Source organism: Hippocampus bargibanti, linkage group LG04, assembly GCF_051943395.1.
Source record: "Hippocampus bargibanti isolate YZ-2025 linkage group LG04, ASM5194339v1, whole genome shotgun sequence".
In the NCBI taxonomy this organism is placed as follows: Eukaryota; Metazoa; Chordata; class Actinopteri; order Syngnathiformes; family Syngnathidae; genus Hippocampus; species Hippocampus bargibanti.
Genome location: NC_142737.1, coordinates 33,671,892 through 33,699,869, shown reverse-complemented (window position 1 = coordinate 33,699,869; position 27,978 = coordinate 33,671,892). Strand labels below are relative to the sequence as shown.

Below are 27,978 nucleotides of genomic sequence, written 5' to 3'. Positions count from 1 at the left end.
CAAACGACGCCCCCCTCGGTGACGTCACTGGGATTCACGTGATTCCTCCCTGGAATGACACGGCAAATAAAAGCACTCTTATTGAACGATAACCCCGTAAAATGACATCGATAAAAACTCTTTGACGGTTTCATCACAACGCAAACTAATGCGTTCGCGTTTCCTGACGTGTTTTTTTTCTTTTAGCGTGACAACATGTAACGCATTTGAAGAGAATGCCAGGGTGCGCTCGTTATGAGCGCCCGGTACGCTCGGAAGAGCGAACGCCGGTTAGTTGACACGTTCGTGGACGACGAATCGAAAACGAGCGAGAAAAGAAACATTCACCTTGTTTGTTATCGTAACGCAGGTTAAATAAAGTATGTGGACTTTGAACGGCCGTCACAACAACACTGTTGCCATTTTTTATTGATCACCTTTGTCTAACTTGATCGATAAACCACGTCGTCTTAGTCGGAGTCAATAAAACCACTCATGTTTTTATGCTATTACGTGTTTTGTTCAACACAAATGGAAACCATGTCAAAAGTGTTTACTTTGGAGCGCTTAAAGAAAACTGAAATAAAATAACAGCCATGTTATTTTATTTTAAAATCCATCGTAGAGTTTGTTGGAATGTGTAAATGGCTGCACTTGTGGGAGATTGAAAACAAAACAAAACAAAAACAATGTGATTATAATAATAATAATACATTGGATTTATAAGCGCCTTTCAAAATTCTCAAGGTCATTTTACAGTCACAGGAAAAGTTTTTCTGTGGGCGAGCAGCGGCAGCCACACGCGCGGAAGTCTAATAGATCCAAAGCTAGCTAGCTAGCTAACAGGCAGTCAATAAATAGCTAGCTCGATAGATAGCTGATAGATAGCCAGCTCGATAGATAGCTAATAGATAGCCAGCCATATAACCAGCTGGTTAGTTAGATAGCTAATAGAAAAAAATAGCTAGCTAGATAGCCATCTAATGAGTTAAATAGCTAATATGCAGTAAATAGAAAGCTAGTTAGATAGCCAGCTAGTCAGTCAGATAGCTAATACACAGCAAATAGATAGGCAGCTAGATAGATAGCTAGCAGATAACCAGCCAGATAACCAGCTAGTTAGATATCTAACAGACAGAAACTAGCTAGCTAGCTAGATAGCCAGCCAGTCAGTTAGATGAACAACTGACAGAAAATAGTTAGCCAGTGAGTCAATTAGATAACCAACTGACTGAAAATAGCAAGCTTGCTAGCTAGATAGCAGCTCGTCAGTTAAATAGCTAACAGACAGTAAGTAGAAAGCTAGCTAGATAACCGGCTAGTCAGTCAGATAGCTAATAGACAGCAAATAGCTAGCTAGCTCGATCGCCAGCCAGTCAGTTAGATAACCAACTGACAGAAAATAGCTCTGTAGATAGCCAGTTGGATAGATAGCTAAGAGATAGCCAGCTAGATAGATAGCTAGATTGATAGATAGCTAATAGATAGCCAGTCAGATAACCAGCTAGTTAGATAGCTAATAGACAGAAAATAGCTAGCTACATAGCCAGCCAGTCATTTAGATCACCAACTGACACAAAATAGCTAGCTAGCTAGATAGCAGCTAGTCAGTTAAATAGCTAATATACAGTAAGTAGAAAGCTAGCTAGATAACCGGCTAGTCAGTCAGATAGCTAATATACAGCAAATAGCTAGCTAGCTCGATAGCCAGCCAGTCAGTTAGATAACCAACTGACAGAAAATAGTTCGCTAGATAGCCAGCTCGATAGATAGCTAATAGATAGCCAGCTAGATAGATAGCTAGATTGATAGATAGCTAATAGATAGCCAGCAAGATAACCAGCTAGTTAGATAACTAATACACAGAAAATAGCTAGCTAGCTAGCTAGATAGCCAGCTAGTCAGTTAAATAGCTAATATACAGTAAATAGAAAGCTCGATAGATAGCCAGCTAGTCATTCAGATAGCTAATAGACAGCAAATAGCTAGCTAGCTCGATAGCCAGCCAGTCAGTTAGATAACCAACTGACAGAAAATAGTTCGCTAGATAGCCAGCTAGATAGATAGCTAATAGATAGCCAGCTAGATAGATAGCTAGATTGATAGATAGCTAATAGATAGCTAGCCAGATAACCAGCTAGTTAGATAACTAATAGACAGAAAATAGCTAGCTAGCTACATAGCCAGCCAGTCAGTTAGATCACCAACTGACAGAAAATAGCTAGCTAGATAGATAGCCAGCTAGTCAGTTAAATAGCTAATAGACAGTAAATAGAAAGCTAGATAGATATCCAGCTAGTCATTCAGATAGCTAATAGACAGCAAATAGCTAGCTAGCTCGATAGCCAGCCAGTCAGTTAGATAACCAACTGACAGAAAATAGTTCGCTAGATAGCCAGCTAGATAGCTAATAGATAGCCAGCTAGATAGATAGCTAGATTGATAGATAGCTAATAGATAGCTAGCCAGATAACCAGCTAGTTAGATAACTAATAGACAGAAAATAGCTAGCTAGCTACATAGCCAGCCAGTCAGTTAGATCACCAACTGACAGAAAATAGCTAGCTAGATAGATAGCCAGCTAGTCAGTTAAATAGCTAATAGACAGTAAATAGAAAGCGAGATAGATATCCAGCTAGTCATTCAGATAGCTAATAGACAGCAAATAGCTAGCTAGCTAGCTAGCTAGCTAGATAGCCAGCCAGTCAGCTATTGAGGGGAAGCGAGGCCTTTGAAATGGCACGCTAATCTCTTGCTACGGTAACTTTTTTGTTCCCTTTTTTGCCACATTATGCATCATCATGCATCGTAGATAAAAAAGCTTTTGAAGCAAATAATAAAAGTGTGGTTTGCGTGAGTGGTCGCCCCCTTGAACACGTCAGCGTGTTCAATCCCTCACGTGACGACTTGACGCTAGCATGTTAGCGTGATGACTGACTCGGCACTTTTTTTGGGGGGCGGGAAAAGAAGGTCACAAGAACGCCGACGTGAAGACAACGAAGAACAGGAAATGGATTTTTTTTTCTTTTTTGCTGACTGGCCATGTTTGCTTTTCCGTTCATTCAGTCGTCTTCTGACCTTTAACCTCATTACGGGTCAGCTGATCAGGGGATGGGGTTAAAGGTCAGAAGACTACATCGACAGAAACTTGGGCCACTCAACTTTATCCATCATGTGCCAGTAGATAGCTAATGTAGCATTTAATAATAATAATAATACATTTCATTTCAAGGTCACTTTACAGTCACTGTATAAGTTTTTCTGCGGGTGAGCAGCGGTAGCCACATGCGCTCACTCAACCCGGAATAACTCAAATAAGTAAAAAGCTAGCTAACTAGCTATTAGATAGCAAACTATCTATCTATCTAGCTAATAGATAGCCAGCCAACCAGCTAGCTAGCTGGATAGATAGCCAATAGATAGCCAGCTAGCCAGCCAGATAGCTAATATGTAGATAGCCACCCAACTAGCTAACCAATAGATATCTGATAGCCAGCAAGCTGGATAGATAGCCAATAGATAGCCAGCCAGCGAGCTAGCAAACAGAGAGCAGATCGCTAATGTAAACTGAAACTGCAGTAACAAAATATTTCAATATATAAATCTATATAATATATAAAAGTTATTTTTGGTCAGAATTTTTTTGCTGCTAGTGTTAAAAAGAACCTAAAAATCAGTTTTGAGTTACTCTTTGATGGGATATACGGTTGCACTGATTGATTGATTGATTGACTGATTGATGGATTGATTGATGGGATCGTGATGACATCTATTGTTCCAATGCGACCGGGTGACCTCTGGCTATCGTTTAGCACTGCTCGACGGCTTTAATCTCGTTCTCTCCAATGTCACACGGTTGGCAATTTCGTTGTCTTTCGACTGATCAAACAAACGCTCGTCTGAATAATGGGCGGCCATATTTGGATATGATTATAATAACAACAGCTAACTAGGTAGCCGCATAACTAATAGATAGCCAGCTAAACAGCTAGCAAGCCAGCCAGGTAGCTAATAGATAGCAAATAGATAGCCAGCTAGATTGGACGCCCAAACACTGGTGTCGTTTGGTTTTTTTTACCCAAAAAGTCCTAATATTGCGGTCCAATATGATGCTCTCCTCTTTGATCTAGAACTGCTTCATGTCACAAAGAGGGGACAGCAAGTGCTGAAGAATGAGTGACTGACTGTCAGTGTCTTTTGTGTTGTCATATTTTCAAAATCAATGTTATCACCATTTTATGTAGTTATACCTTGGCCTATGAACTTAATTGGTTTCCAGAAAGTGTGTGTAAGGTGAAAAGTGTGTATTCCAAACATTAATATCCCATAGGAAACCATTAAAATGAGAATAATCCATTCCCAGGTCCTCATAAAACACCATTTTTGACTAAATAAGCCTTAAAACTACACACACTATATATATATATATATATATATATATATATATATATATATATATATATATATATATATATATACAGAGAGAGAGAGAGAGAGAGAGAGAGAGAGAGAGAGAGAGAGAGAGCGCTAGCTAGCTCTCTATTTCAGTTACTTGCGGGTTGAGTGACCTCTGGCGCGTGTGGCTGCCGCTGCTCACCCGCAGAAAAAAATATCCTGTGACTGTAAAGTGTCCTTGAGAGTTTTGAAAGGCGCTTATAAATGGAATTTATTACGATTATTATTATCAAATGCTACTGGCACATGATGGATAAAGTTGAGTGGCCCAAGTTTCTGTCGATGTAGTCTTCTGACCTTTAACCCCATCCCCTGATCAGCTGACTGGTGATGAGGTTAAAGGTCAGAAGACGACTGCATGAACGGAAAATGTATTTGTAATGTATTATTATGATTATATTATTTGTTATTGTTTTTTTTTTAACTTCAAGATGGCGCCTGCCTTTCCTCCTGTATTTTGTTTTTCTACTTCTTCCTTTCCTTTCCTCGCATCACTTTGCTGCTGTGAAATGTAAATTTCTCCACTGCGAGACCAATGAAGTGTAATCCAATCCAATCCAAAGTCGACTTTTCTTCATTTGGCCTCGAATGTCTCCTAAAAATAACATGAAAACCAAAACGTGAATGTACAAACATCCAGTTGAGTTTGTTTTATTTTTTTCATGCTTATTATTAAAAAAATAGGACATGATGACAAAGTGAGAACATAAATAGAAGCGTGTTGTTTCATTTCACCTTTTTTTTACTTCCGTTTTGGTTAAAAGACAAAAATGTCACGAAGCAAATAAAAAAGGCAGCGGTGCGTTGAAAGCCACGTCGGGCAACCTCGACGACCTTTGCGACCTTTCCAAAAGATGATTGACATTTGGCAGCGCGTCCGTCATCAACGTGGAGAGCAAAGGCAAAAGCGTTTCTTTCTTTGCGTATTCTTTTTTTTCATTGAACTAAATGCTTCTCTCGCGTAGGATGCTTTGGCCACACTCTCGAGGTAACGCATCAGCAAAGGGAAGTTCAACCGAGCTGCTCCATCCCATAATATTCCGAGTGACTGTAAAGTGTCCTTGAGAGTTTTGAAAGGCGCTTAGAAATGGAATGGATTATTATAAAACGTAGCCAATGTCAAAGGTTGCCGAAGCCCCGCCCACTGAGGAAAAAAATAATCCGATTGGACGAGCGGCGCGCGAGGAGGCGCAATTCACCCAACCGCCACCAGGGGGCAAAAGGGGCTTTTGAGGCACAGCGGTCGGTTGGGAAAGAGGCGCCATCCAGCCAGCTAGCTAGCTAGCTAGCTAGCTAGTTAAATGTCGCAATTCAGAGTTAAATGTGTATGCGTTACTTCCGGGTGGAATAAACGCTGGCGCGTATGGCTGCCGCTGCTCACCCGCAGAAAGAATATCCTGTGACTGTAAAGTGTCCTTGAAAGGCGCTTATAAATGGAACGTATGATTATTATGATTCTGATTCTGATAAAAAGCGCGTGAAAAAGGCGGCAGGCAAACTTCTTCTTCTTTAGCAGGAAACGACGGAGCCGCCCGAGCGGGCGTCGTCGTCGCGCGCCGCCCGAAGCCTGAAGACGGGCGAGGCCTTGAGCAGGAAGTCGGCGGCGTCCCTGCGGCCCAGCTCCCGCAGCTTGAGCACCAGGACGCCCACCGTGCCGCCGGGTCGCCCCCCCCACTGGCGGAGGAGGGCGGCGGTCGGGCTGGGCGTCCCCTCGCCGCCCTCGGCGCCGCGATCGGCCACCAGCTCGCCCAGGCCCAAGCGGGCGGCCAGGAGGCGCCAGTCCTTGCCCAGCGGGTCGGGCGGGTCCAGCATGCGGCACAGCTTGCGGCGGGCGAGCGGCGCCACCTCGCCCGCGGGCACGTCGGAGCCCAGCGCGCCGCGCCGGTACACCTGCGGCGACACGGGAGTCGCGAGAGAACGCCACGGCCCCGCCCCCCCTCGGCGAAGGCCTACCTGGGCCGAGCCGAAGGCCAGGACGGCGCAGAAACTTTCGCGATATCCGGCCATGGTGTTGGTCAAGTGGGCGTGGCCCTGCAGCCGCGCCCTCAGGAAGTCTTTGGGCTGGTAGGCCATGACGGGGGCGTGGCCCTCGCGCAGCTGGCGGGGGCTCAGGTAGTACTTGGCGGTCAGCAGGCCCGGCAGGGTGGACGCCAGCAGGCCCTCGGCCACGCCGCACACGCCGTCCAGCAGGGCGGCGCACTCGGCCCGCCGGGATTCGGGCCCGCGCACTCGGATCTCCAGACCTTGGCCTCGGTTGACCAGGAGGACCGTCGCCTCCGCGCCGGACCGGCTCACCTGGGGGAGGGGTCAGCAACCACACGGGTTTTATTAGAAGAAGAAGAAGAATACGCAGATAGAAAGCTAGCTAGCTAGCTAGCAAGCTAATAGATAGCGAATAGCTAGAAAACCAGCCAGCCATATAGCTAATAGATATACAGATAGATAGCCTGCTAGCCGGCCAGATAGCTAGCTAGCCAGCTCATAAACTTTACAGTAACGGGAGTTTTTCTGAGGGCGAGCAGCGGCAGCCACACGGGGCGGCGTTCACTCAACCCAGAAGTAACTCAAATAGATAGAAAGTTAGCTCGTTAGCTAATAGATAACTCATAGATAGTTAGCTAGAAAGTTAAATAACTCAAATAGATAGAAAGCTAGCTCGCTAGCCAATAGCTAGCTTGCCAGAAAACCAGCCAGCCATATAGCTAATAGATATACAGATAGATAGCCTGCTAGCCGGCCAGATAGCTAGCTAGCCAGCTAATAAACTTTACAGTAACGGGAGTTTTTCTGAGGGCGGGCAGCGGCAGCCACACGGGGCGGCGTTCACTCAACCCAGAAGTAACTCAAATAGATAGAAAGTTAGCTTGTTAGCTAATAGATAACTCATAGATAGTGAGCTAGAAAGTTAAATAACTCAAATAGATAGAAAGCTAGCTCGCTAGCCAATAGCTAGCTTGCCAGAAAACCAGCCAGCCATATAGCTAATAGATATACAGATAGATAGCCTGCTAGCCAGCCAGCCAGATAAATAGATAGGCAGCTAATAAACTTTACAGTAACGGGAGTTTTTCTGAGGGCGAGCAGCGGCAGCCACACGGGGCGGCGTTCACTCAACCCAGAAGTAACTCAAATAGATAGAAAGTTAGCTCGTTAGCTAATAGATAACTCATAGATAGTTAGCTAGAAAGTTAAATAACTCAAATAGATAGAAAGCTAGCTCGCTAGCCAATAGATAGCTAATAGCTAGCTAGCTAGAAAACCAGCCAGCCATATAGCTAATAGATATACAGATAGATAGCCTGCTAGCCAGCCAGCCAGGTAAATAGATAGGCAGCTAATAAACTTTACAGTCACAGGATCAGTTTTTCCGTGGGTGAACAGCCGCCGCAGCGTTCACTCTACCCGGAAGTAACTCAAAAAGATAGAACAGATAGCTATCAGATTAACAGCGAGATAGCCAATAGATAGCTGGCTAGATAGCCAGCCAGCTAAATCGCTAGTTAGCCAGCCAGATAGCTCGCGAGCCAGCTAGATATCTGAGCTAGCCAGCTAATAAACTTTACAGTACCAGGAGTTTTTCTGCGGGTGAGCAGCGGCAGCCACACACGCCAGCGTTCACTCAACCCGGAAGTAACTCAAAAAGATAGGAAGTTAGCAAGCGAGCTAATAGATAGCTCTGAGGTAGCTAACTCGCTAGATAGCTATCTACCTAGCTAATAGATAGTAAATCGCTAGCTAGCTAGCTAGCTATCACTGTGGCCATTTACTGAAGGGTTCTGCCGTTTTCTAAAAAGAGGTTCTCTGTTTTTGGGAGCACGACGCTCACCTCGGCGCCGTCGGTCCACAGGTCAACGCGGTCCCGGTTCTGGTCCCGGCGGGGAGGCTCGGACCCCCAGCGCCGACTCCAGCGGCACAGGTTGACCTGCAGCTTGTGGAAGAAGCCGCAGGGGAAGGCGGCCAGATGCTCGGCGGGCACCAGTCGGACGCCGCCGCAGACGTCGCCGCCCGCGTCGGCGCCGTCGCGGCTCCAGCGGCGCGGCGGCCCGCCCGCCATGATGAGCGCCGGCACGTCCGCGGCGGCGGGGCGGGCGGGGTCGCGGGCGCACACGTCCATGGCGTCCAGGATCCGCAGCAGGTCGTCGGCGTGGCCGTCGGGCGCCAGGGCCCGCAGCTCCTCCGGCCCGTAGCGGCCCCTGTAATGGCGGATGGCCGGGGGGGCGTCGCCCGACAGCAGGCGGCCCAGGACGGCGCCGCACAGCCAGCGCGGCTCCAGCACGACCACGTCGCGCACCGTCTCGCTCTGGAGGAGGTGGATCTGCGGCACGGGGGGGGGGGGGAATTGGCGGTGATTGGCTGCGATTGGTGGCGATCGGGAGCAATTAATACTAATCCATTTGATTTCTAAGCGCCTTTCAAAACTCTCAAGGTCACTTTACAGTCACCGGATCAGTTTTTCCGTGGGTAAGCAGCGGCAGCGTTCAACCAAAATAGATAGAAAGTTAGCTAGCTAGCTAATAGATAACTAAAAGATAGCTAGGTAGCTAATCAATAACTCGATAGTTAGCTAGATAGTTGAATTACTCAAATAGGTAGAAAGTTAGCTAGCTAGCTAATAGATAACTAATCGATAGCTAGCGAGCTAATAGCTAACTCCTAGATAGTTGAATGAATAACTCAAATGGGTAGAAAGTTAGTTAGCTAGCTAATAGATAGCTAATAGCTAGCTAGCTAGCTAGCAATTGGCGGCGGCGGTCGGGCGGCGTCTGGTCCCACCCACCTCGCCCATGCTGTGCAGCTGCCGCGCCAAGCCGCGCAGGTGGCGCTCGCCGACCAGCGGGTTGATGTTGTCGCGGACGTCGCCGACGAATTGCTGCCAGGACATCAGCCGGTGGGGGCCGCCCGACTTGCGCCAGGCCGGCAGCGCCGCCAGCACGCGTTCCGCCAGCGCCGTCAAGGCGTCGCAGCTCTGCGGCGCCACGGGAGAGGGGGGGGTTAGGGTTAGGTGGAGGCGGAGGCGGTGGCGTCCGGTAGACGCGGCGTGCGGGGCCAACCTGGACGGCTCGCGCTCGCAGCTCCTGCAGGTGGCTCCTCAGCATCTTGACGTCTTTGGAGTTGGGGGCGCCGGCGTCCACCACAAACAGCCTGTCGCTGATCTGCACGTCGGCTCCGAACCTCAACCGGAACCACAACCAGATCCGCAATCAGAACCAGAACCAGAAAGTCTTTGATCATCCCACAAAGGGGACGGCGGGCAGGCATCCGGCGGCCATTTTGGCTAGCTGGCTAGATATTGGCTATCTAGCGAGCTATTAGCTATCCATTTGGCTAGCTATCTAGCTGGCTAGCTATTAGCTATGTATCAGCTAGCTTTCTATGTATTTGAGTTACTTCTGCCGCTATTCAACCTAGCTATCAAGCTAGCTAGCTATTTTCTATATAGCTAGCTACCTAGCGATCGATTTGCTATCTATTATCTGTCTAGTTGGCTATATATTGGCGATCTAGCGAGCTATTAGCTATCTATTTGGCTAGCTATCTAGCTGGCTAGCTATTAGCTATATATCAGTTAGCTTTCTATGTATTTGAGTTACTTCTGCCGCTGTTCAACCGAGCTATCAAGCTAGCTAGCTATTTTCTACATAGCTAGCTACCTAGCGATCGATTTGCTATCTATTATCTGTCCAGTTGGCTATATATTGGCGATCTAGCGAGCTATTAGCTATCCATTTTGCTAGCTATCTAGCTGGCTAGCTATTAGCTATGTATCAGCTAGCTTTCTATGTATTTGAGTTACTTCTGCCGCTATTCAACCTAGCTATCAAGCTAGCTAGCTATTTTCTATATAGCTAGCTACCTAGCGATCGATTTGCTATCTATTATCTGTCTAGTTGGCTATATATTGGCGATCTAGCGAGCTATTAGCTATCTATTTGGCTAGCTATCTAGCTGGCTAGCTATTAGCTATATATCAGCTAGCTTTCTATGTATTTGAGTTACTTCTGCCGCTGTTCAACCGAGCTATCAAGCTAGCTAGCTATTTTCTACATAGCTAGCTACCTAGCGATCGATTTGCTATCTATTATCTGTCCAGTTGGCTATATATTGGCGATTTAGCGAGCTATTAGCTATCCATTTTGCTAGCTATCTAGCTGGCTAGCTATTAGCTACATATTAGCTAGCTTTCTATGTATTTTCGATGTATTTGAGTTACTTCCCGGTTAAGTGAACACTAGCGCGTGTGGCTGCCGCAGCTCAACCTGGCTACCTAGCTAGCTATTTGCTATACAGCTGACCTGCTGCGAACTTCCTTGAGGAGCCCCGCCCCTTTCTCGTAGCAGAACTCTCCGGAGGGACTTCTGGGCAGGTCCGCCAGGTCGGCGTGGGTGGCCACCAGGACCACCGCCGGGGGCCGCGGGACCCCGCCGCCGAACGCTGCGAGGGGCCACAGGGTGATGAAATGGGGGGAGGGCGGGGGGGCGGGGCCAAAACCGAGGGACTCACGGATGCTCGGCGGCGGCGGCGCTAAGGCCTTTAGCGTGTTGAGCCAGTAGCTGACGTGGCCCAGTTGGCTCTCGTAGGGCTCCTCCAGGCTGAAGACCAGCAGGTGCAGGGCGGCGGGGTCGCCGCCCGCAAAGTGGTCGAAGGCGCAGCGGTACGCCGGGTGACCCGAAAACTCCCACGCGCTAAAATCGCCGACGCCTGCGAAAAAAAGCCGCGTGGGGTTTTGGTGGCGGCCCGGCGACGGCGGCGTCTCACCGTGGATGCTGACGTGCTGCACGTCGATGGCCCCGGTGGACTGCTCGCGGTCGCCGGGGGACGGCGCGGCGGCGGCGGCGGCGAAGGCCTCCGGGGCGCCCTTGGTCAGGCTGGGCTCGAACACCATGCTGCGACTGCGCACGCTCACGTTCTCCAGGCCGGCGTACAAGTCGCCGTTGCTCGCCGACGCTGAAAGAGGACGTTGATACCAAGCTAGCTATTTGCTATCTGGCCAACTGCCTAGCTACCTATCTATTTCCTATCTAGCTTTGTATGTATTTGAGTTACTTCCGGGTTGAGTGAATGCTGGCACGTATGGCTGCCGCTGCTCAACCTAGCTATCTGGCTAGCTAGCTACCTAGCTAGTATTTGCTATCGGACTAGCTACCTAGCTAGCTATCTATTTGCTATTTATTATCTGTCTAGCTGACTATATATTGGTGATCTAGCTAGCTATTAGCTGTGCATTTGGCTAGCTATGAGCTATATATTAGCTAGCTTTTTATGTATTTGAGTTACTTCCAGTTTGAGTGAACGCTGGCACACCCGACAGCCTAGCTATAACGTCGGGCAGCGGGCGGCGACTTACCGACGGGCGAGCCGGGGCGGCGGCAGGCTTGGGCGTGGCGGGCGGCGACGCGCCGGCGGCGGAAGAGGCTGCGCAGGAGGCCGCACTTGAGCGCCTCCAGCAGGGCGCTCTTGCCCGCCCCCTGCTGGCCGAACAGCTTGAGCTTGACGCGCGGCTGCGCCGTCGACGTGGGCCGCAACTGCTGGATCAGGGCTAGCCGCTGGTTGTCCTGCGGCGGCAAAGCACACACATAGCATTCGCCGACCGCTTTGCAAGCCCCTCCTTCAAGTTGGCAAAAATTAGATGACTATGAAAACAAAAATTAGCATCGCAAAGATAGTTCCGACAAAAAAAAATAGTGCCGTACTGATGAGATCAGAACGTAATTGACTAATAATTAATTGTAATTGGCTAACTATCTCTTTGCTATTTATCAGCAAACTATTTGGCTAACTATCTATGGCTAACTATCTACTAACAGGCTATCTAGCTAGCTATCAATTAGCTAGCTAGCTTTCGAGCCTTTCCTCTTTCATCTAGAACTGCTTCATGTCACAGAGGGTACAGCAAGTGCTGAAGAATGAATGACTGTGTCATTGTGTTGTCATTATTTGTTGCTAACTAGCTGGCTATCCATTTGCTATCTATTAGCACATGTAGCTATGAAGGTGGCTAATTATTAGCTATATGGCTATCTAGCTAACTGGTGATCTGTTTGCAATCTATTGGCTATCTGTCTAGCTAGCTAGCTATGTAGCTGGCTATCTATTAGCTATCTGTTAGCTCGCTTTCTATCTATTTCAGTAACTTCCGGGTTGAGTGAACGCTGGTGCGTGTGGCTGCCGCTGCTCACCCGCAGAAAAAAATATCCTGTGACTGTAAAGTGACCTTGAGACGCTTAGAAATCAAATGTATTATGATTATGATTATGATTACCTTTTTAAGCTTCCCCAACAGCGCCACCACATGGTGGTGTTGCTCCGCGGCCGCCAAATCCTCAGCGCTTTTGCCGTCCTGGATGGAAGGACAAAATGGCCGCTTGGATGGACTTTTTCATAACCCTGGCAACCCCCCCACGGCGGTTGAACTTACGCTGGTGACGGCTTCGGTGTTGGTGCCGCACAGGCACAGGTGGCGCACGGCTTCCAGGCCCCCGTTGGCGGCCGCCAGGTGGAGGGCGTTCCGGCCGTACTGCTCCCAAAATAAGAAGAAGAAGAAGAAGAAGAAGAAGAAGAAGAATACATTTCATTCATAAGATAGCTGATATATAGCTAATATTTACCCAGCTAGACAGATAATAGATACCAAATAGCTAGCTCGCTAGGAAGCTAGCCAGATAGCAAATAGCTAGCGAGGTAGCTAGGTTGACCAGCGGCAGCCACACGTGCCAGCGTTCACTCAACCCGGAAGTAACTCAAATAGATAGAAAGCTAGCTGATATATAGCTAATAGCTAGCCAGCTAGATAGCTAGCCAGATAGATAGCTAATAGCTAGCTAGAGAGCTAATATATATCCAGCTAGATGGATAATAGATAGCAAATAGATAGCTGGCAAGGTAGCTAGCTGTACAGCAAATAGCTATCTCGGTAGCTAGCTAGATAGCTAGGATGAGCAGAGGCAGCCACCCGCGCCAGCGTTCACTCAACCCGGAAGTCACGTCGCCCGACGACATCCCATCATGCGGCCTCACCTTGTTGGGCACGTCGACGGCGGCTCGGGCGGCGCAGAGGGCGGCGACGGCGTCCGCGTTTCCGTCCTTGGCGGCGATGTGCAGCGGCGTGTTGCCGTGGCGATCCGCCCGCTCCAACGGGCACCCTCGCGCCAGTAGGCAGTCCACCACCTCCAGTTGCCGCCGCCGCACGGCCAAATGCAGCGCCGTGCGCCCGTCCTGCGGAGCCAAATTAGAAGAATTATCATCATCATCATCAGATATTTCATTTCTAAGCACCTTTCAAAACTCTCAAGGTCACTTCACAGTCACAGGATCAGGTTTTTCTGTGGGTGAGCAGCGGCAGCCACACTCGTCAGCGTTCACTCAACCCGGAGGTAACCCAAATAGATAGAAAGCTAGCTAGCTATCTAAGAGTTAGCTAATAATCACTCAACCCAGAAGTAACTCAAATAGATAGAAAGCTAGCTAGCTAAGGGTTAGCTAATAATCACTCAACCTGGAAGTAACGCAAATAGCTAAAAGTGAGCTAAAATAGAGAGCTAGCTAGCTCAATAGCTAGACAACTAGAGAGTAAATAGAGAGCAAGATAGCTTGCTCGATAGCTAATAGCTAGATAGATAGCCAGCTAGATAACAAATAGAGAGCAAGCGAGCTCACCCAATAGCTAATAGTTAGGTAGATAGATAGCCAGCTAGATATCCAAGTGGTGTCTATTAGCTATCTATCGAGCCGGCTATCTAGCTAGCTACCTATTTGCTGTTTATTAGCTATCTAACTAACTAGCTGGCTAGCTATCTATCTATTTGCTGTCTATTAGCTATCTGACAAATTAGCTAGTTATCTCGCTAGCTATCTATTCACAATCTGTCTAGCTAGCTATCTAGATAGCTAGATATTAACTTGCTATTAGCTAGCTAGCTTCCGGGCTGAGTGAACGCTGGCGCGTGTGGCTGCCGCTGCTCACCCACAGTAAAAACTTGCCCTGTGACTGTAAAGTGACCTTGAGAGTTTTGAAAGGCGCTTAGAAATCAAATGGATTATTATTATTATTATTAAATAGAGAGATAGCTAGCTAGCTAGCTAGCTAGCTTCATCGATAGAAAGGACTGTGGTGCCGCTGACAAATATTCTTTTTTGGTCCTACCTTGTCGGCGGTCTCCATGTCGGCGCCGTGCTCGGCGAGGCACTGGACGATGTCGGCGTAACCGCGGGCGGAGGCGGTGAGGAGGGCGCTCTCGCCCTCGCGGTTCTTGGCGTCCACGCGGCAGCCGGCCCGGCACAGCGCCCGCGCCACCGCCGAGTAGCCGTGCCAGGCGGCGCAGTGCAACGCCGTCTCCTGCTCCTGGAGGGGGCGGTGGCTTGAAAAAAATGGCCGCCAGAAGCCGGCGCGTTCGTGAGGCCTCACCCCGTCGCTAAGGTCCGGGTCGGCGCCGGCGTCGCACAGGAAGGCCGCCGCTTCGGCGTTGCCGTAGCGCGCCGCCACGTGGAGGGCGCTCTCGCCCGACTGCAACCGACCAAAGCCAAGTCGCATTTGACGCCCGCCAGACGGCAACTGGCGACAATGAAGCTGAAATGTCGCCAACCTTATCTTGGACGTCCAGAGGGCAGTTGTTGGCGTGGAGGAATTCCAGAGTGTCCACGTGGCCGTGTCTCGCCGCGTAGTAGATGGCGTTGGCGCCGCTCTACCGGAACCACACACACACGCGCGCTCAAGATATATGCGGTGTCAACAGAGAAAATGGCTTCCATGGCAATTAGGAGCAAAGGTAGCCAAAAACATGGCCGACTTCTTCAAGCAACCAATCAGAAAGTTGACTGGCAGACGACGTGCAAAAATGTGTCGACTCAAGTGTCAGGGTTATTGTAACAGTCACTCCAATTCTAGGATATCTCGCTAGCTGTCTAGATAGCTATCTGGCTAGCTATCGATTAGCTATGAAGCTGGATGGCTAGCTCGCTATTTATCGGCTTGCTAGCTTTCTATCTATTTGAGTTACTTCCGGGTTGAGTGAACACTGGCGCGTGTGGCTGCCACTGCTCACCCACAAAAAAAACACATATCCTGTGACTGTCAAGTGACCTTGAGAGTTTTGAATGGCGCTTAGAAATGAAATGGATTATTATAATACATATGTTGTATGACATAAACATTGAATGCAGCGTAAGAAACCTTAGACTCTTAATTAGTTAGTTAATTCCTAAGTGATATGGATCTGGAGTTATATGATCTTGAAATGAGGGCCTTTGTGCAAAATACAACATTGCTTTCCGTAGCGCTTTCACAACAGCTGAAGCTGGAAGAAAGCGCTAACATGGACAAAAGGCAAATGCTGCCCTCTCGTGGAAGGGGAGAAACATTGCCAGAGGTCTGACCAGCGCTTTTATCGGCAGTCCTAGCATGAAAAAACAAAACGTAAACAAATTCCGGAATGGCGTTCCAGGTCATATTTTCAATTCCCGAATGAATTTGGGAATTTGTTGACTTCAACATGGCGGCCACACGAGTGGCTGCCTTTACAGCAGTTCCTGTATTTTGTTTTCGCTACTGTGAAATGTCCATTTCTCCACTGTCAGACAAATAAAGGCTCATCTCATCCTAATCTAATCTAATCTCATCAAACCTCATCTCGTATGATCTCATCGAATCTCATCTAATCTAGTTGAATATAATCAAGTCCCATCTCATCTAATCTCATCTAATTGAATATCATCAAATCTCATCTAATATAATCTCATTGAATCTCATCAAATCACATCTCATTTAATCTAATCTCATCTAATTGAATCTCATCAAATCTCATCTAATATAATATCAACAAATCTCATCTCATGTAATCTCATCTAATCTCTTTGAATCTAATCAAGTCTCATCTCATATCTAATCTAATCTCATTGAATATCATCAAATCTCATCTCATGTAATATCATCTAATTTTAGCAAATCTCATTGTATGTAATCTCCTCAAATGTCATCTAATCTAATCTCACCTAATTTAATCTCATTCAATCTCATCAAGTCTCATTTTATATAATCTCATAAATCATCTAATATCATCGAATCTCATCGAATATCATACAATCTAAATCTAATATAATCTAATCTAAACTCATCTAATCATTTGATTGAATGTCATTTTGTCTAATCTAATCTAATCTGATCGTATCTCATCTCATCTAATCCTATTTAATATCATCTCATATAATCTCATATATCATCTAATCTCATCAAATCTCATCGAATCTAAATCTAATATCATCTAACTGAATCTCATCAAATATCATCTGATCTAATCTCATCGAATTTGATCGAATCTCATTGAATCTAAATCTAATATCTAATCTAATCTCATCAAATCTGATCTCAGTGAATCTGATCAAATATGATTGAATCTCATTGAATCTCATTATGTCTAATGTAATCTCATCGAATCTAAATCTAATATCATCTAATTGAATCTCATCAAATGTCATCTGATTGAATTTCATCTCATCTCATGGAACGCCGGATGACTGGAAATCCACAAAAGGGTCGACGAAATGCAAGCAAAGAAATTGAGGAAGGATGCCAAGCGCTGACCTTGTCTCGCGCCCGCACGCAGGCCCCTTTGGCCACCAGCAGGCGGAGCGCGGCGACGCCGCCGCCGCCGCCGACGCCGGCGGCCACCAGCAGCGGCGGCGTGCCGCGCTTGTTGGCCTGGTTGACGTCGTAGCCGCTCAGCGAGTCCAGAAGATGGCGCAGGCCCGGGACGTTGTCGTCGTTGATGGCGTGGACGATGGCCTTCATCACAAACGAGTCCTCCTCGTCCTGGACCGCAAGGGGAGGCGGGGCGTGGGCGGGGTAAAAGTGGTCCCCGTTCGGGGGGGCGGAGCCCTACCAGCGTGTCATCACTGCGCGCCACGCTCACGTCGCTGCGGGACAGGAAGGAGCGCGACAGGCGCTGGCACAAGGAGATCAGGCGCACCGATTGCTGCAAAGGAACAAAGCCCATTGGAGCGCCAAACGGGGCGACGGGGAACCGGGCGACACCCGCGGACTGACTTTCCATTTTCTTCGGGCGGCAAACTTTTTCAACTTTTCCACGTTGACCGCCGACTCTTTCCTGCTCAGCGCCTGCTGCGTGTCTTTGGGCTGGTCGGGGAAAAGGAAGACCAAAATGAAGAGACGGCGGCGTTCGGGCGGCTGCTCCGGGCGAGGGGGGTCGGCGCGGGGTCGGTCACCTGGATCCAGGGGTGCCGCAGGCTGTCCTGAACGCTCATCCGCTTCCTGGCGAGGCAAAAGGCCATCCATCGGCTTTCAGAAACAAAAGGAGGCGGGCGAGGCGGGCGTACTTGGGGTCCTTGACCAGCAGCCGGGCGATGAAGTCTTTGGCCAGGGCGCTTGTTCCGGCCAAAAAGTCCTCGTCCAGCGCGTAGTCCACCGCCGACACGTTGGCCAGCGTCTCCTGCTTGTTGTCGCCCAGGAAGGGCGACGCGCCGCTCAGCCTGGTCGCCCGACGGCAAAAAAAGACAGCCCGTGAGAGGACGGGCGAGTCTGAGTGGGGGCAAACAAAGCGTGGCTGACTTACAGGATGTACGTGATGACGCCGACGCTCCTGCGGGGGGGGGGAAGAGGAAATTTTGATTGAGGTGCGGGTGTGGCGTGGCATCGGGCGTGGACGGGCGAGGGCATACCACATGTCGGCCTCCAAGCCCAGCGGCTCGTAGTTGACCACCTCGGGAGCTGCAAGGACAACCATTGCTTAGAAATGAAATGTATTATTATTATTATTATTATTTACTTCCATTTCGACCTTTGACCCCCCAAAGCCGCCGTGACTGAAATCGACCGTCTGCCCAATAAAACGCCCTTTTTCCAGACAAAAGTCGCCCCTTTGAAAATTCAGCCCCCGCAGCCCGTCTAGTTATGTAGCTGGCTATTTATTAGCTCTATGGCTGTCTAGCTAGTTAGCTAACTATCTATTTGCTATATATTGGCTATCTGTCTAGCTACTTGGCTATGTAGCTGGCTATATAGCCAATTAGCTAACTGTCTAGCTGGCTATCTACTTGCTATCTATTGGCTATATGTCTAGCTAGCTATGTAGCTGGCTATTTATTAGCTACATGGCTATCTAGCTAGTTAGCTAACTGTCTAGCTAGCTAGCTATGTAGCTGGCTATCTATTAGCTATATGGCTATCTTACTAGTGAGCTAACTCTGTAGCTGGCTATCAGACAGCTGGCTACCTATTTGTTATCTATTGGCTATGTGTCTAGCTAGCTAGCTATGTATCTGGCTATTTATAAGCTATATGGCTACCTAGCTAGTTAGCTAACTGTCTAGCTGGCTATCTGTTAGCTAGCTGGCTAGCTTGACTATAAAGTGACCTTGAGAGTTTTGAAAGGCGCTTAGAAATGAAATGTATTCTTCTTATGATTATTACTTTTGGGTTGATTGAAGGCTGGCGCATGTGGCTGCCGCTTCTCACCCGCACAATTATTTACAGTGAGACCTCAACTTACAAACACCTTATCTTACGAACTTTTCGTCTTAAGAACGTCAAATTTATGAAAATTAAACCTTATAATAAGCACTATTTTCATAATACACACCCACCACGGCCGGTCCATCAAGCACACGACCTTCAGATCTGTCGAAAGTGATCTTTGGCAGAAGCACACGACCGAACAGCGCTCCAGCCGGCGCTACGTTCCACACCCTCTCTCTGAATTCACACGTCCATCGCCTACTTGGAGCTTTTTGCAGATAATTTTACTATGATGGGACCGGAAAATAAACACCACAGGCTGGTGTTCAGCCTCAGTTCAAATGTGGTGCGTTACGATGAATAAATGGAAGAAACTACCAGCCGTGCACGTCTACTCTGCTCTGTTTGTTTGTCATCCAAGACTTGGGCTGCGTTCAGGTTCCAGAATAGCGCACGACTTCTTAAGACTCTAGGCTGTTTGGAAAGCATTGTCTAAGTGAATGAGCGGTGACAAACACTCGCCGACGTTTTTGCGTTGCTACACTTGAACGCACCCCCCTGTCAAGATGCGATAGAAGTGATTGTGATTGGCTAAAGGGGAGAGTCATGTGTCACGGTAAGCCAATCAGAGCTAGTGTTTTCACACACACCGGAACAGCGTGTCAATAGTCGCGCTAAATTGTCACGTGCGAGTTGACAGCTGGGGCGGGGCCGCCGCTCGCGACGCTTCAATTTCATTTCATTTCGACGAGTCACTGTCACCTCACAAGTGACATGTTTACGACCAAAGTGCATCGCTATGTCTTGTGCTCCAAAAGTTTGCTTTGAACGTGGTGATTATTAGACGCGAGTGTGCCATTTTATTCGCCCCGCCCACCTTCTTTTGTCGAGTTTTATTCTTTTTTTTTTATTCTCTCCATTATTTGATCTATTTGCTATCTATTAGCTGGATAGCTAGCAATCTAGCTGGCTATCTATTTAACGATCTAGCTATTTAACTAGATAGCTCTTAGCCATTTATTAGCTAGCTAACTCATTTTCTATCTATTTGAGTTACTTCCGGGTTGAGTGAACGCGGGTGCGTGTGGCTGCCGCTGCTCACCCACAGAAAAACTGATCCTGTGATTGTAAAGTGAACTTGAGTGTTTTGAAAGGCGCTTAGAAATTAAATGTATTATTATTATTATTATTCGGCGGACGTGTCCATCACCAGAAGGAGGGGGGCGTTTGATAGCTCATCAAGGACCATTTCGGGGGGCGGGTCAAGTTCAGTGGGCGACATTGTGGCGCGTGGTCACTTTCGGCGGGTCACTGACCGACAAACTCGGGCGTTCCAAAAATGTTCTTGAAGTCGTTGCCGACGTCCATCTTGTGCGCCAGGCCAAAGTCGATGAGCTTGATGCGCGGGTGCGGCGCCGAGCGGCTCAGCAGCATGATGTTCTCCGGCTGAAAAGGCACAACAGCCGGTTGGCGCCGGCGACACGCTTCATTTTTAACATTTATTTTGGGGTGGGCGGGTCCAAGAGCCTGTTACACATGGTGGAATCTCCCACGTTTGATTTGCTTTGGCGGGCCGAATTAAATGAGATGGCGGGCCGCATTTGGCCCTCGGGCCTCGGCATGGACACCAGTGTTATCAGGAAAGTTGATTTTTTTTTGCGGTTGGGTGTCCTATTGACACCCGTGTCAAATGTCGCCTCCAATATGGGATGCGGGCGTTACCTTGAGGTCAAAGTGGGCGATACCCTTGGAGTGCAGGTAGAAGACGCCGTCCAAGATCTGCTTGAGGAAGCGCGTGGCCTCCTCCTCACTCAGCGACTCTTTCTCCGCCAGGAAGTCAAAGAGCTCGCCGCCGGCCACGCTGAAAAAGGGACAACAAGTCGCCCTTGGGCGATGGACGTCGCCCTCCCACCTCGCCCCCCCCCCGCCCGGGCGCACTCACAGCTCCAGGATGAGGACCACGTCGGCCTTGCTCTCAAAGACCTCGTGCAGGGCGATGATGTTGGGGTGTCGGATGTCCTGCAGGATGTCCACCTCGCGCTGGATGTCCTCCCGGGTGACGCCGCGCCGGCTGGACTTGCTGCGCCGCTTCCTGATGAACTTGGCGGCGAACTCGTCGCCCGTGCTCCGCCGACGGCAGCGCCGGACCACCGCGAACTGCCCGCTGCCCACAAAGACGCAAAGCAATGCGAGGGGCACCCACACGCGCCAGCGTGCACTCAACCCGGAAGTAAATAGATAGAAAGCGCGCTAACCAGCTAGTGGATAGCTAATAGACAGCCAACCGATAGCTAGCTAGATAGCTAGCCACCTAGATAGTTATATAGCTAATAGCCAGCTAGCGAGATAGTTAGCTAATACACTGAATGATCCGATTAAATACACAGAGAGAAAGTTATCTAGCCAGCTAGTAGATAGCTAATAGACAGCCAACCGATAGCTAGCCAGCTAGATAGTTATATAGCTAATAGCCAGCTAGCGAGATAGTTAGCTAATACAATGAATGACCTGATTAAATACACAGAGAGAAAGTTATCTAGCCAGCTAGTAAATAGCCAAGATAGCTAGCTAGATATTGTTCGGAACTATCTTTATGATGCTATTTTGTGTTTTCATAGTCACCTAATTTTTGGCAACTTGCCCTGCCCAGAAAGTGGGGTTACTATAAAACTCTCTATTACGTGCTGGTCTCATCAGTACGGCACTAGTTAATTGTTCAGGACTATCTTTGCGATGCTAATTTAGTTTTTATAGTCTAATTTTTGCCAATTTTGAGGTGTGTTAGAAAGTGGTGTTGCTGGGTTTTAATCAGTGGCAGTTAAAAGAACTCCCGGCACCACCATTTTGTGTCAGGTCATTGTTTGTTTGACTCATGGTTTTGTTTGCTACTTTGGACCTTTCTCTTCGGATGACTTATTTTTGATGGAGATTTTGTTCCTGCGACCAATGCTGCTTCATTTTGTGTATTTGTGTGTCGTTAGCTAGCTAGCTAGATGGATGGCTATGTAGGTAATGGATAACTAGCTATTTAGCCAGCTAGCTGGCTCTCTCAATACCTATCTATTAGCTATCTATTGGCTAGCTAGCTAGCTAGATTTCTATCTATTTGAGTTACTTCCAGGTTGAGTGAACGTTGGTGCGTGTGGCTGCCACTGCTCACCCACAGAAAACTGATCCTGTGACTGTAAAGTGACCTTGAGAGTTTTGAAAGGCGCTTAGAAATCAAATGGATTATTATTATTATTATTTCGTTTTTCCTCTCTTCACTTGATTTTATTTATTTAGCTATCCAGCTATCTAGCTAGCTAGCTATGTAGGTAGCTATCTATTTGCTATCTATCAGCTGGCTATCTATTGACTATATAGCTAGCTATTTAACTAGCTAGCTGTTAGCTATCTATTAGCTAGCTAGCTCATTTTCTATCTATTTGAGTACTTCCGGGTTGAGTGAACGCTGGCGTGTGTGGCTGAAAATGACGCGAAGGTAACGCCGCTAATTTGGCTAACGAAGCCCCTCCCTCTTTTCTTGTGCTTTTTAACTCGGGTTGGAGGCTCAAATCAATAAATGGCCGCTCGTCACGAGCATTTGACCCTTTTTGACCCCCGAAAGTTGCAAATGGCGTCACGACGAGGCGCGTCTCGTCTGATTGACGTTTGTCCCAGCGGGAAAACTTGACGCCGTCACTTTTGACTTGATTGACGCACGTCGCCGCAAGGGTCGTCAAATGTTGAATCGTTATTTTATCACAATAAAATGGTGGTCAAATCTGAGTGATGTGTCGTTGGCGAACGAGCCCGTTCTCCTAACAAGAAAATGGCAGCCGACTCATTTTTGTCCTCTATTCAGTCTTGGGATAAAGCCACGCGATTGGTCAAGAACGCAGCAGTGAGGGGAGGTGGGGTTAAACATTAAAGAGACAGGAAGACAGAGAGAAAATGGGGAGAAAACAGTGACATATGGACTCGTTTCAACTTTGACTGCAAGGTTAAAATAACCCATCAATCAGGCTCCACAAACAAGCCATTCTGTACACTTGATGCAAAAAGCTATCAAGCCAGCTAAACAGAACACACTTGATGAGGAACTAGATAAAATTAAAGTGCGGCAACTTCACTCGGATATCGTCAAGAGGCAACCTGGATTTTCGTCATCCATTGATGATTTCAAGGCGAGCCACGGATGGTTCGAGAACTTGAAGCGTCGTACAGGGATTCAAAGTGTCTTTCGTCATGGTGAGGCAGCCAGTTGTGGCGATCAAGCTGCCAAAGCTTACAAGAAATCATTCCTCAAGATGGCGGAAGAAGAAGGCTACGTTCCTCATCAAGTGTTGAATGCTGATGAAAGCGGCCACTCCATTCCATCAAGCCATCAACGACCATCACAAAGGTCAATAAAATGACTTTATTACACTGGAATGTTTATTTATTTCATGACAATACCATAGCACATTTATTATACATAAAATACGGTCTATTTTGTGTAGTTTTAAGGCCCATTTAGTCGAAAATGATGTTTTATGGGGACCTGGGAACGGATTATTCTCATTTGAATGGTGTCCTATGGGAATTTATTTTTTGGAATAAACACTTTTCGCCTAACACACTGTCTCAGAACCAATGAAGTTTGTAAGGCAAGGTATCACTGTATTTACTGACTGTCAAATAATTGTGACACTTATTGGTGTGAAGTCGGCCATTTTTTTTTTGGATCAATTGAAGGATTGGAAGAATGCGCATCAAAACACCTTGGACGGCCAAAAACTGGTCCGTCTGTCCTCGTCCGATGACAACAAAGTGGAATGGCATCCTCCAATACTAGTACAGTGATACCTCAGCGTACAAACTTAATTGGTTCCCAGAAAATGTGTTCAAGGCAAAAAGTTCATCTTCCAAACATTTATTTCCCATAAGAAACCATTGAATTGAGAAAAATCCATTCCCAGGTCCCCATAAAACATCATTTTCGACTAAATAAGCGTTTAAACAACACAAAATACAGTGATATCTCAGCTTACAAACTTAATTAGTTCCCAGAAAGTGTGTGTAAGGCCAAAAGTTTGTCTGCCAAACATTTATTTCCCATAAGAAACCATTAAAATGTGAATAATGCGTTCCAAGGTCCCCATAAAACCCCATTTTCTACTAAATAAGCCTTAAAACTACACAAAATACCGTGATACCTCAGCTTACAAACTTAATTGATTCTCAGAAAGTGTGTGTAAGGCCAAAAGTTCGTCTGCCAAACATTTATTTCCCATAAGAAACCATTAAAATGCGAATAATCTGTTCCCAGGTCCCCATAAAACCTCATTTTCTACAAAATAAGCCTTAAAACTACACAAAATGAACCTTATTTTATGTATAATAAATGCGCTATTGTATTGTCATGAAATAAATAAACATTACAGTGCAATAAAGTTGTTTTATTGACCTTTGTGATGGCCGTTGATGGCTTGAAGTTGCCGTGCTTTCTGGGCAATAATACCCTCACTCACACTGTCCCCTGCTAGCTGCTTCTCGTTCATCCAAATCAACAGAAGTTTTTCAAGCTCTTCTATTGCCTGAGACAACACAGAAACACCCTTAGCCACACATAGCAATGGTGGACTTAGCATAATAGCAAACCCATAATACCCATAATAGCAAAAGTACTCCACTCGCTAGCAAACCAGGTCTGCACTCAAAGAAAGAGGTGAGCCCGGCTGAAAGGAAGGCCTTCAATGCAGGTCAGCGGGTGGCCGGCGTCGGCCGCTTTCTCGGATCTGCTTCCCAGACAATTGGGATTGTTACTTTTTTTCCCCCAGGATGGCATCATGTGTTCTCCTGCCCCCTGGTGGCCAAGTCGTGCACACCAAAACAGTATAAATTATACATTTTGTTATTCAGATTTGTCTTACTGAGGTGTGCTCAATGCTGTCTGTAGCTAACTAGCTGGCAATTAGCTATATAGCTATCCGGCTATATCTATTAGCAATATAGATATCTAGCTAGCTAGAAAGCTAGCTCCAGAACTATTATCTATCTGTTAGCTATCTATTAGCTAGCGTGTTAGCTTTCTATCTATTTGGGTTACTTCCGGGTTGAGAGAATGCTAGCACGTGTGGCTGCTGCTGCTGCTGCTTACCCACAAAAAACTTATCCTGTGACTATAAAGTGACCATGTGAGTTTTGAAAGGTGCTAATAAATGATTAGTTATGCGGCTACCTAGCTAGTTGTCTATCTATTGGCTATCAGAGCATTGTCATCAAATGGTGAGTAGTTTTACTTTGAATATTATTGTTGCCATTTTATATTTGAGTTAGTGCCGTATTTCCGGGTTGAGTGAACGCTGGCGCGTCTGGCTGCCGCTGCTCACCCGTAGGAAAAAATGTTCCAGGAAAGTGTCCGTGAGAGTTTTGAAAGGCGCTTATAAATACAATGTATTCATTCATTCATTTGTTGTCATGTGTTGAGGAATTACTAGTTAGCTTTCTATTTGAGTTACTTCCGGGTTGAGTGATTATTAGCTAACTCTTAGCTATCTATCTATTTGAGTTACTTCTGGGTTGAGTGATTATTAGCTAACTCTTAGCTAGGTAGCTAGCTTTCTATCTATTTGAGTTACTTCCGGGTTGAGTGATTATTAGCTAACTCCAAGCAAGCTTTCTATCTATTTGAGTTACTTCTGGGTTGAGTGATTATTAGCTAACTCTTAGCTAGGTAGCTAGCTTTCTATCTATTTGAGTTACTTCTGGGTTACGTGATTATTACCTATTATTACATACATACATATACACATTATTATTATTATTATTATTATTATTATTATTAAAAAATGACTGACACCCTTCGGTTGCGGGATGGATTTTGCAATGAAAAGCGCGAGTGACGACTCACCTGCCCAGCTCGTCTCCAATCTCGTACAAGTCTTCGACATTCTCTTGCTTGAAAACAGTCATGTTGCGGTCGCACTTGGACGGGGTGCCGGCTATTTCCTGGAAAAGGGGCGGCGGCGCGGGGCTCGTCACAGCCGCAACCCCCTCACCCCGCTCGGGCCACATTCGCCGGCGGCCCCCCCTCTTCCCATGTTCGGGCCTGGAAGAGCGGAAATCGGATGGAGCGGCTCTGTCAAGCTTGTCACGACTCCGACATTTGAAAACAATGGCGGGGACGTGACACTGCGAGATGATCGGGGGCGTTCAATGAAATCCCCGCTCGAAAAAGGCGACTCGTGAGCGGCTCTTCATTTGGGGCTTCCCGTCGCCATAGGAGACCCGAACGGCGGCGTCGCGGCGACACCCACCCCCCGCAACCCGCTTCTTTTTCTTCCAGCCGCGAGCCGAAGGCACTAGCGGGCAAATAACGTCTCGAAAGAGGCTCTCGTGACGCCCATTTTCCTCTTGAATTGAATCCCAAAATGGACGAGCGTCGCCCACGGTTGTCCGAATTGGAAGCTATCAGGTGCACTTGCCGGAGAAAGAAGACGCCGGGGAGGGGCCGAATGTCTTACCCCCGCTCGGGCGAGGTTTCGGCGGCTTTCCGCCTGGAGCTCGTGCCGCCGCCGCCGCCGACGACGACGACGCTCGCCCGCTCGTCGGCTCGCTCGCTCGGCAAGACGACGAAACGTCACCGCGGGAGGAAATCGACGTCCACGAAGCAAGAAGGCAGTCGGCGGCCGCAGCTGCGTTCACGTGTCGGTGGGAATTGACGCGCACATCCACGAGAGACTTTTTAAACAAAAATTTTAAAACCCGCTTAAATTCAATTTGAGCGTGATAATCTCTTTATTAATCAGTACAAATGTATGAGCGCACATACACGTGACGGTGAGGACCAAAAGGACGATTTGACGAGGGAAACGTCGAAGGTACGACTTTTTGGGTGCACCGCGAAGGCGGCATCGGTCAGTCTCAGACAACAGGAAGACAATCCGGTCCACCCGGCGGCCAATTGATTAGGTACCCGTCACACAGCTCAAACAAGCCTTGGACTCTGTTTAATTTTTAATGATGATTATTTATTAATTTGATATTTGCTGCTGTCATATGAATGAGGTGTACATTAGCTTGAGGCTGAAAGGCCTTTTGCCATCTCAGGTTACTTCAAGCAGACCAAGAAATACGATTCACTGACTTTTATTTGTATTCATTTATTATATAAGGTTGCAAGTCGTGGTATAAAAAAAATACAAAAAGATATTTGTGAAAAAAATCCCTCATTGTCCACAATAATGCGTATAAAATGATCAAATAATAATCATAATCATAATAATACATTTCATTTCATTTCTAAGCGCCTTTAAAAACTCTCAAGTCACAGGATCATTTTTTCCTGCGGGTGAGAAGCGGCAGCCACATGCGTCGGTGTTCACTCAACCCGGAAGTAACTCAAATAGATAGAAAGCTAGCCATCTAGCTAACTAGCCACACAGCCATATAGCTAACAAATAGCCAGCTATACAACTATCTAGCTAGACAGATAGCAATAGATAGCAAATAGATCGCCAGATAGACAGTTAGCTAATTAGCTAGATAGCCATATAGCTAACAAATAGCCAGCTATATAACTAGCTAGCTGAACAGATAGCCAACAGATAGCAAATAGATAGCCAGCTAGCTGGGTAGATAGCTAATAGATAGCCAGTTAGCGAGCTAATAGATGGTAAGATATTTAGCTAAAAGATAGCCAGCTAGCTGGATAGATAATAGATACACAGTTAACCAGCTGGCTGGATAGATAGCTAATAGATAGCCAGTCAGATATTTAACTAATAGCTAGCTAATAGATCGCCAGTTAGCTAGCTAGCTAATAGATAGTAAGATAGTTAGCTAATAGAAAGCCAGCTGGCTGTATAGATAATTAATAGATAGACAGCTAACCGGCTGGCTGGATAGATAGCTAATTGATAGCCAGGTAGCTACTAGATAGACAGTTAGCTAGCTAGATAGCCAGCTAGATAATAGATAGTAAGATAGTTAGCTAATAGATAGCCAGCTAGCTGGATAGCTAATAGATAGCCAGCCAGATAGCTAGCTAATAGATAGTAAGATAGTTAGCTAATAGATAGCTAATAGATAGCCAGCTAGCTGGATAGATAGCT

The 27,978-nt window shown here is 47.1% G+C and overlaps 1 protein-coding gene across 3 annotated transcripts; it reads right to left on the bottom strand.

The window, feature by feature from the left end:
* Nucleotides 1-5,075: 5,075 nt before the first annotated feature.
* Nucleotides 5,076-27,946, bottom strand: dapk1 (death associated protein kinase 1). Of its 3 annotated transcripts, XM_088995338.1 has the most exons (27): nt 26,389-27,946; nt 25,776-25,973; nt 20,841-21,062; nt 20,621-20,759; nt 20,215-20,344; nt 18,103-18,151; nt 17,997-18,023; nt 17,761-17,913; nt 17,650-17,695; nt 17,471-17,560; nt 17,307-17,399; nt 17,009-17,236; nt 15,015-15,113; nt 14,837-14,935; nt 14,576-14,773; nt 13,450-13,647; nt 12,851-12,949; nt 12,695-12,772; nt 11,780-11,987; nt 11,191-11,379; nt 10,936-11,133; nt 10,728-10,866; nt 9,486-9,606; nt 9,212-9,400; nt 8,261-8,749; nt 6,388-6,729; nt 5,076-6,324 (listed from the first exon to the last, which is right to left on the bottom strand). In XM_088995338.1, the coding sequence occupies exons 2-27, from the start codon at nt 25,937-25,939 to the stop codon at nt 5,944-5,946; spliced, it is 4,368 nt and encodes a 1,455-aa protein (XP_088851464.1). In that variant the 5' UTR covers nt 25,940-25,973; nt 26,389-27,946; the 3' UTR covers nt 5,076-5,943. The 3 variants fall into 3 exon arrangements, with proteins under 3 accessions (XP_088851464.1, XP_088851463.1, XP_088851462.1); XM_088995337.1 differs by having other exon boundaries at nt 5,076-6,729; nt 26,350-27,946; XM_088995336.1 differs by having other exon boundaries at nt 5,076-6,729.
* Between the last annotated feature and the right edge of the window lie 32 nt (nt 27,947-27,978).

Bases quoted from the DNA above. Each gene is read 5' to 3' on its own strand.
- dapk1 (XM_088995337.1), bottom strand. From the start codon at position 25,939: ATGTGGCCCGAGCGGGGTGAGGGGGTTGCGGCTGTGACGAGCCCCGCG. The intron at 20,760-20,840 runs GTGAGTGCGCCC...TCCCTTTTTCAG, and splicing joins GTGGTCCTCATCCTGGAGCT to CGTGGCCGGCGGCGAGCTCT. The intron at 9,401-9,485 runs GTTGGCCCCGCA...GTGGCGCCGCAG, and splicing joins TGCGAGCGCGAGCCGTCCAG to AGCTGCGACGCCTTGACGGC.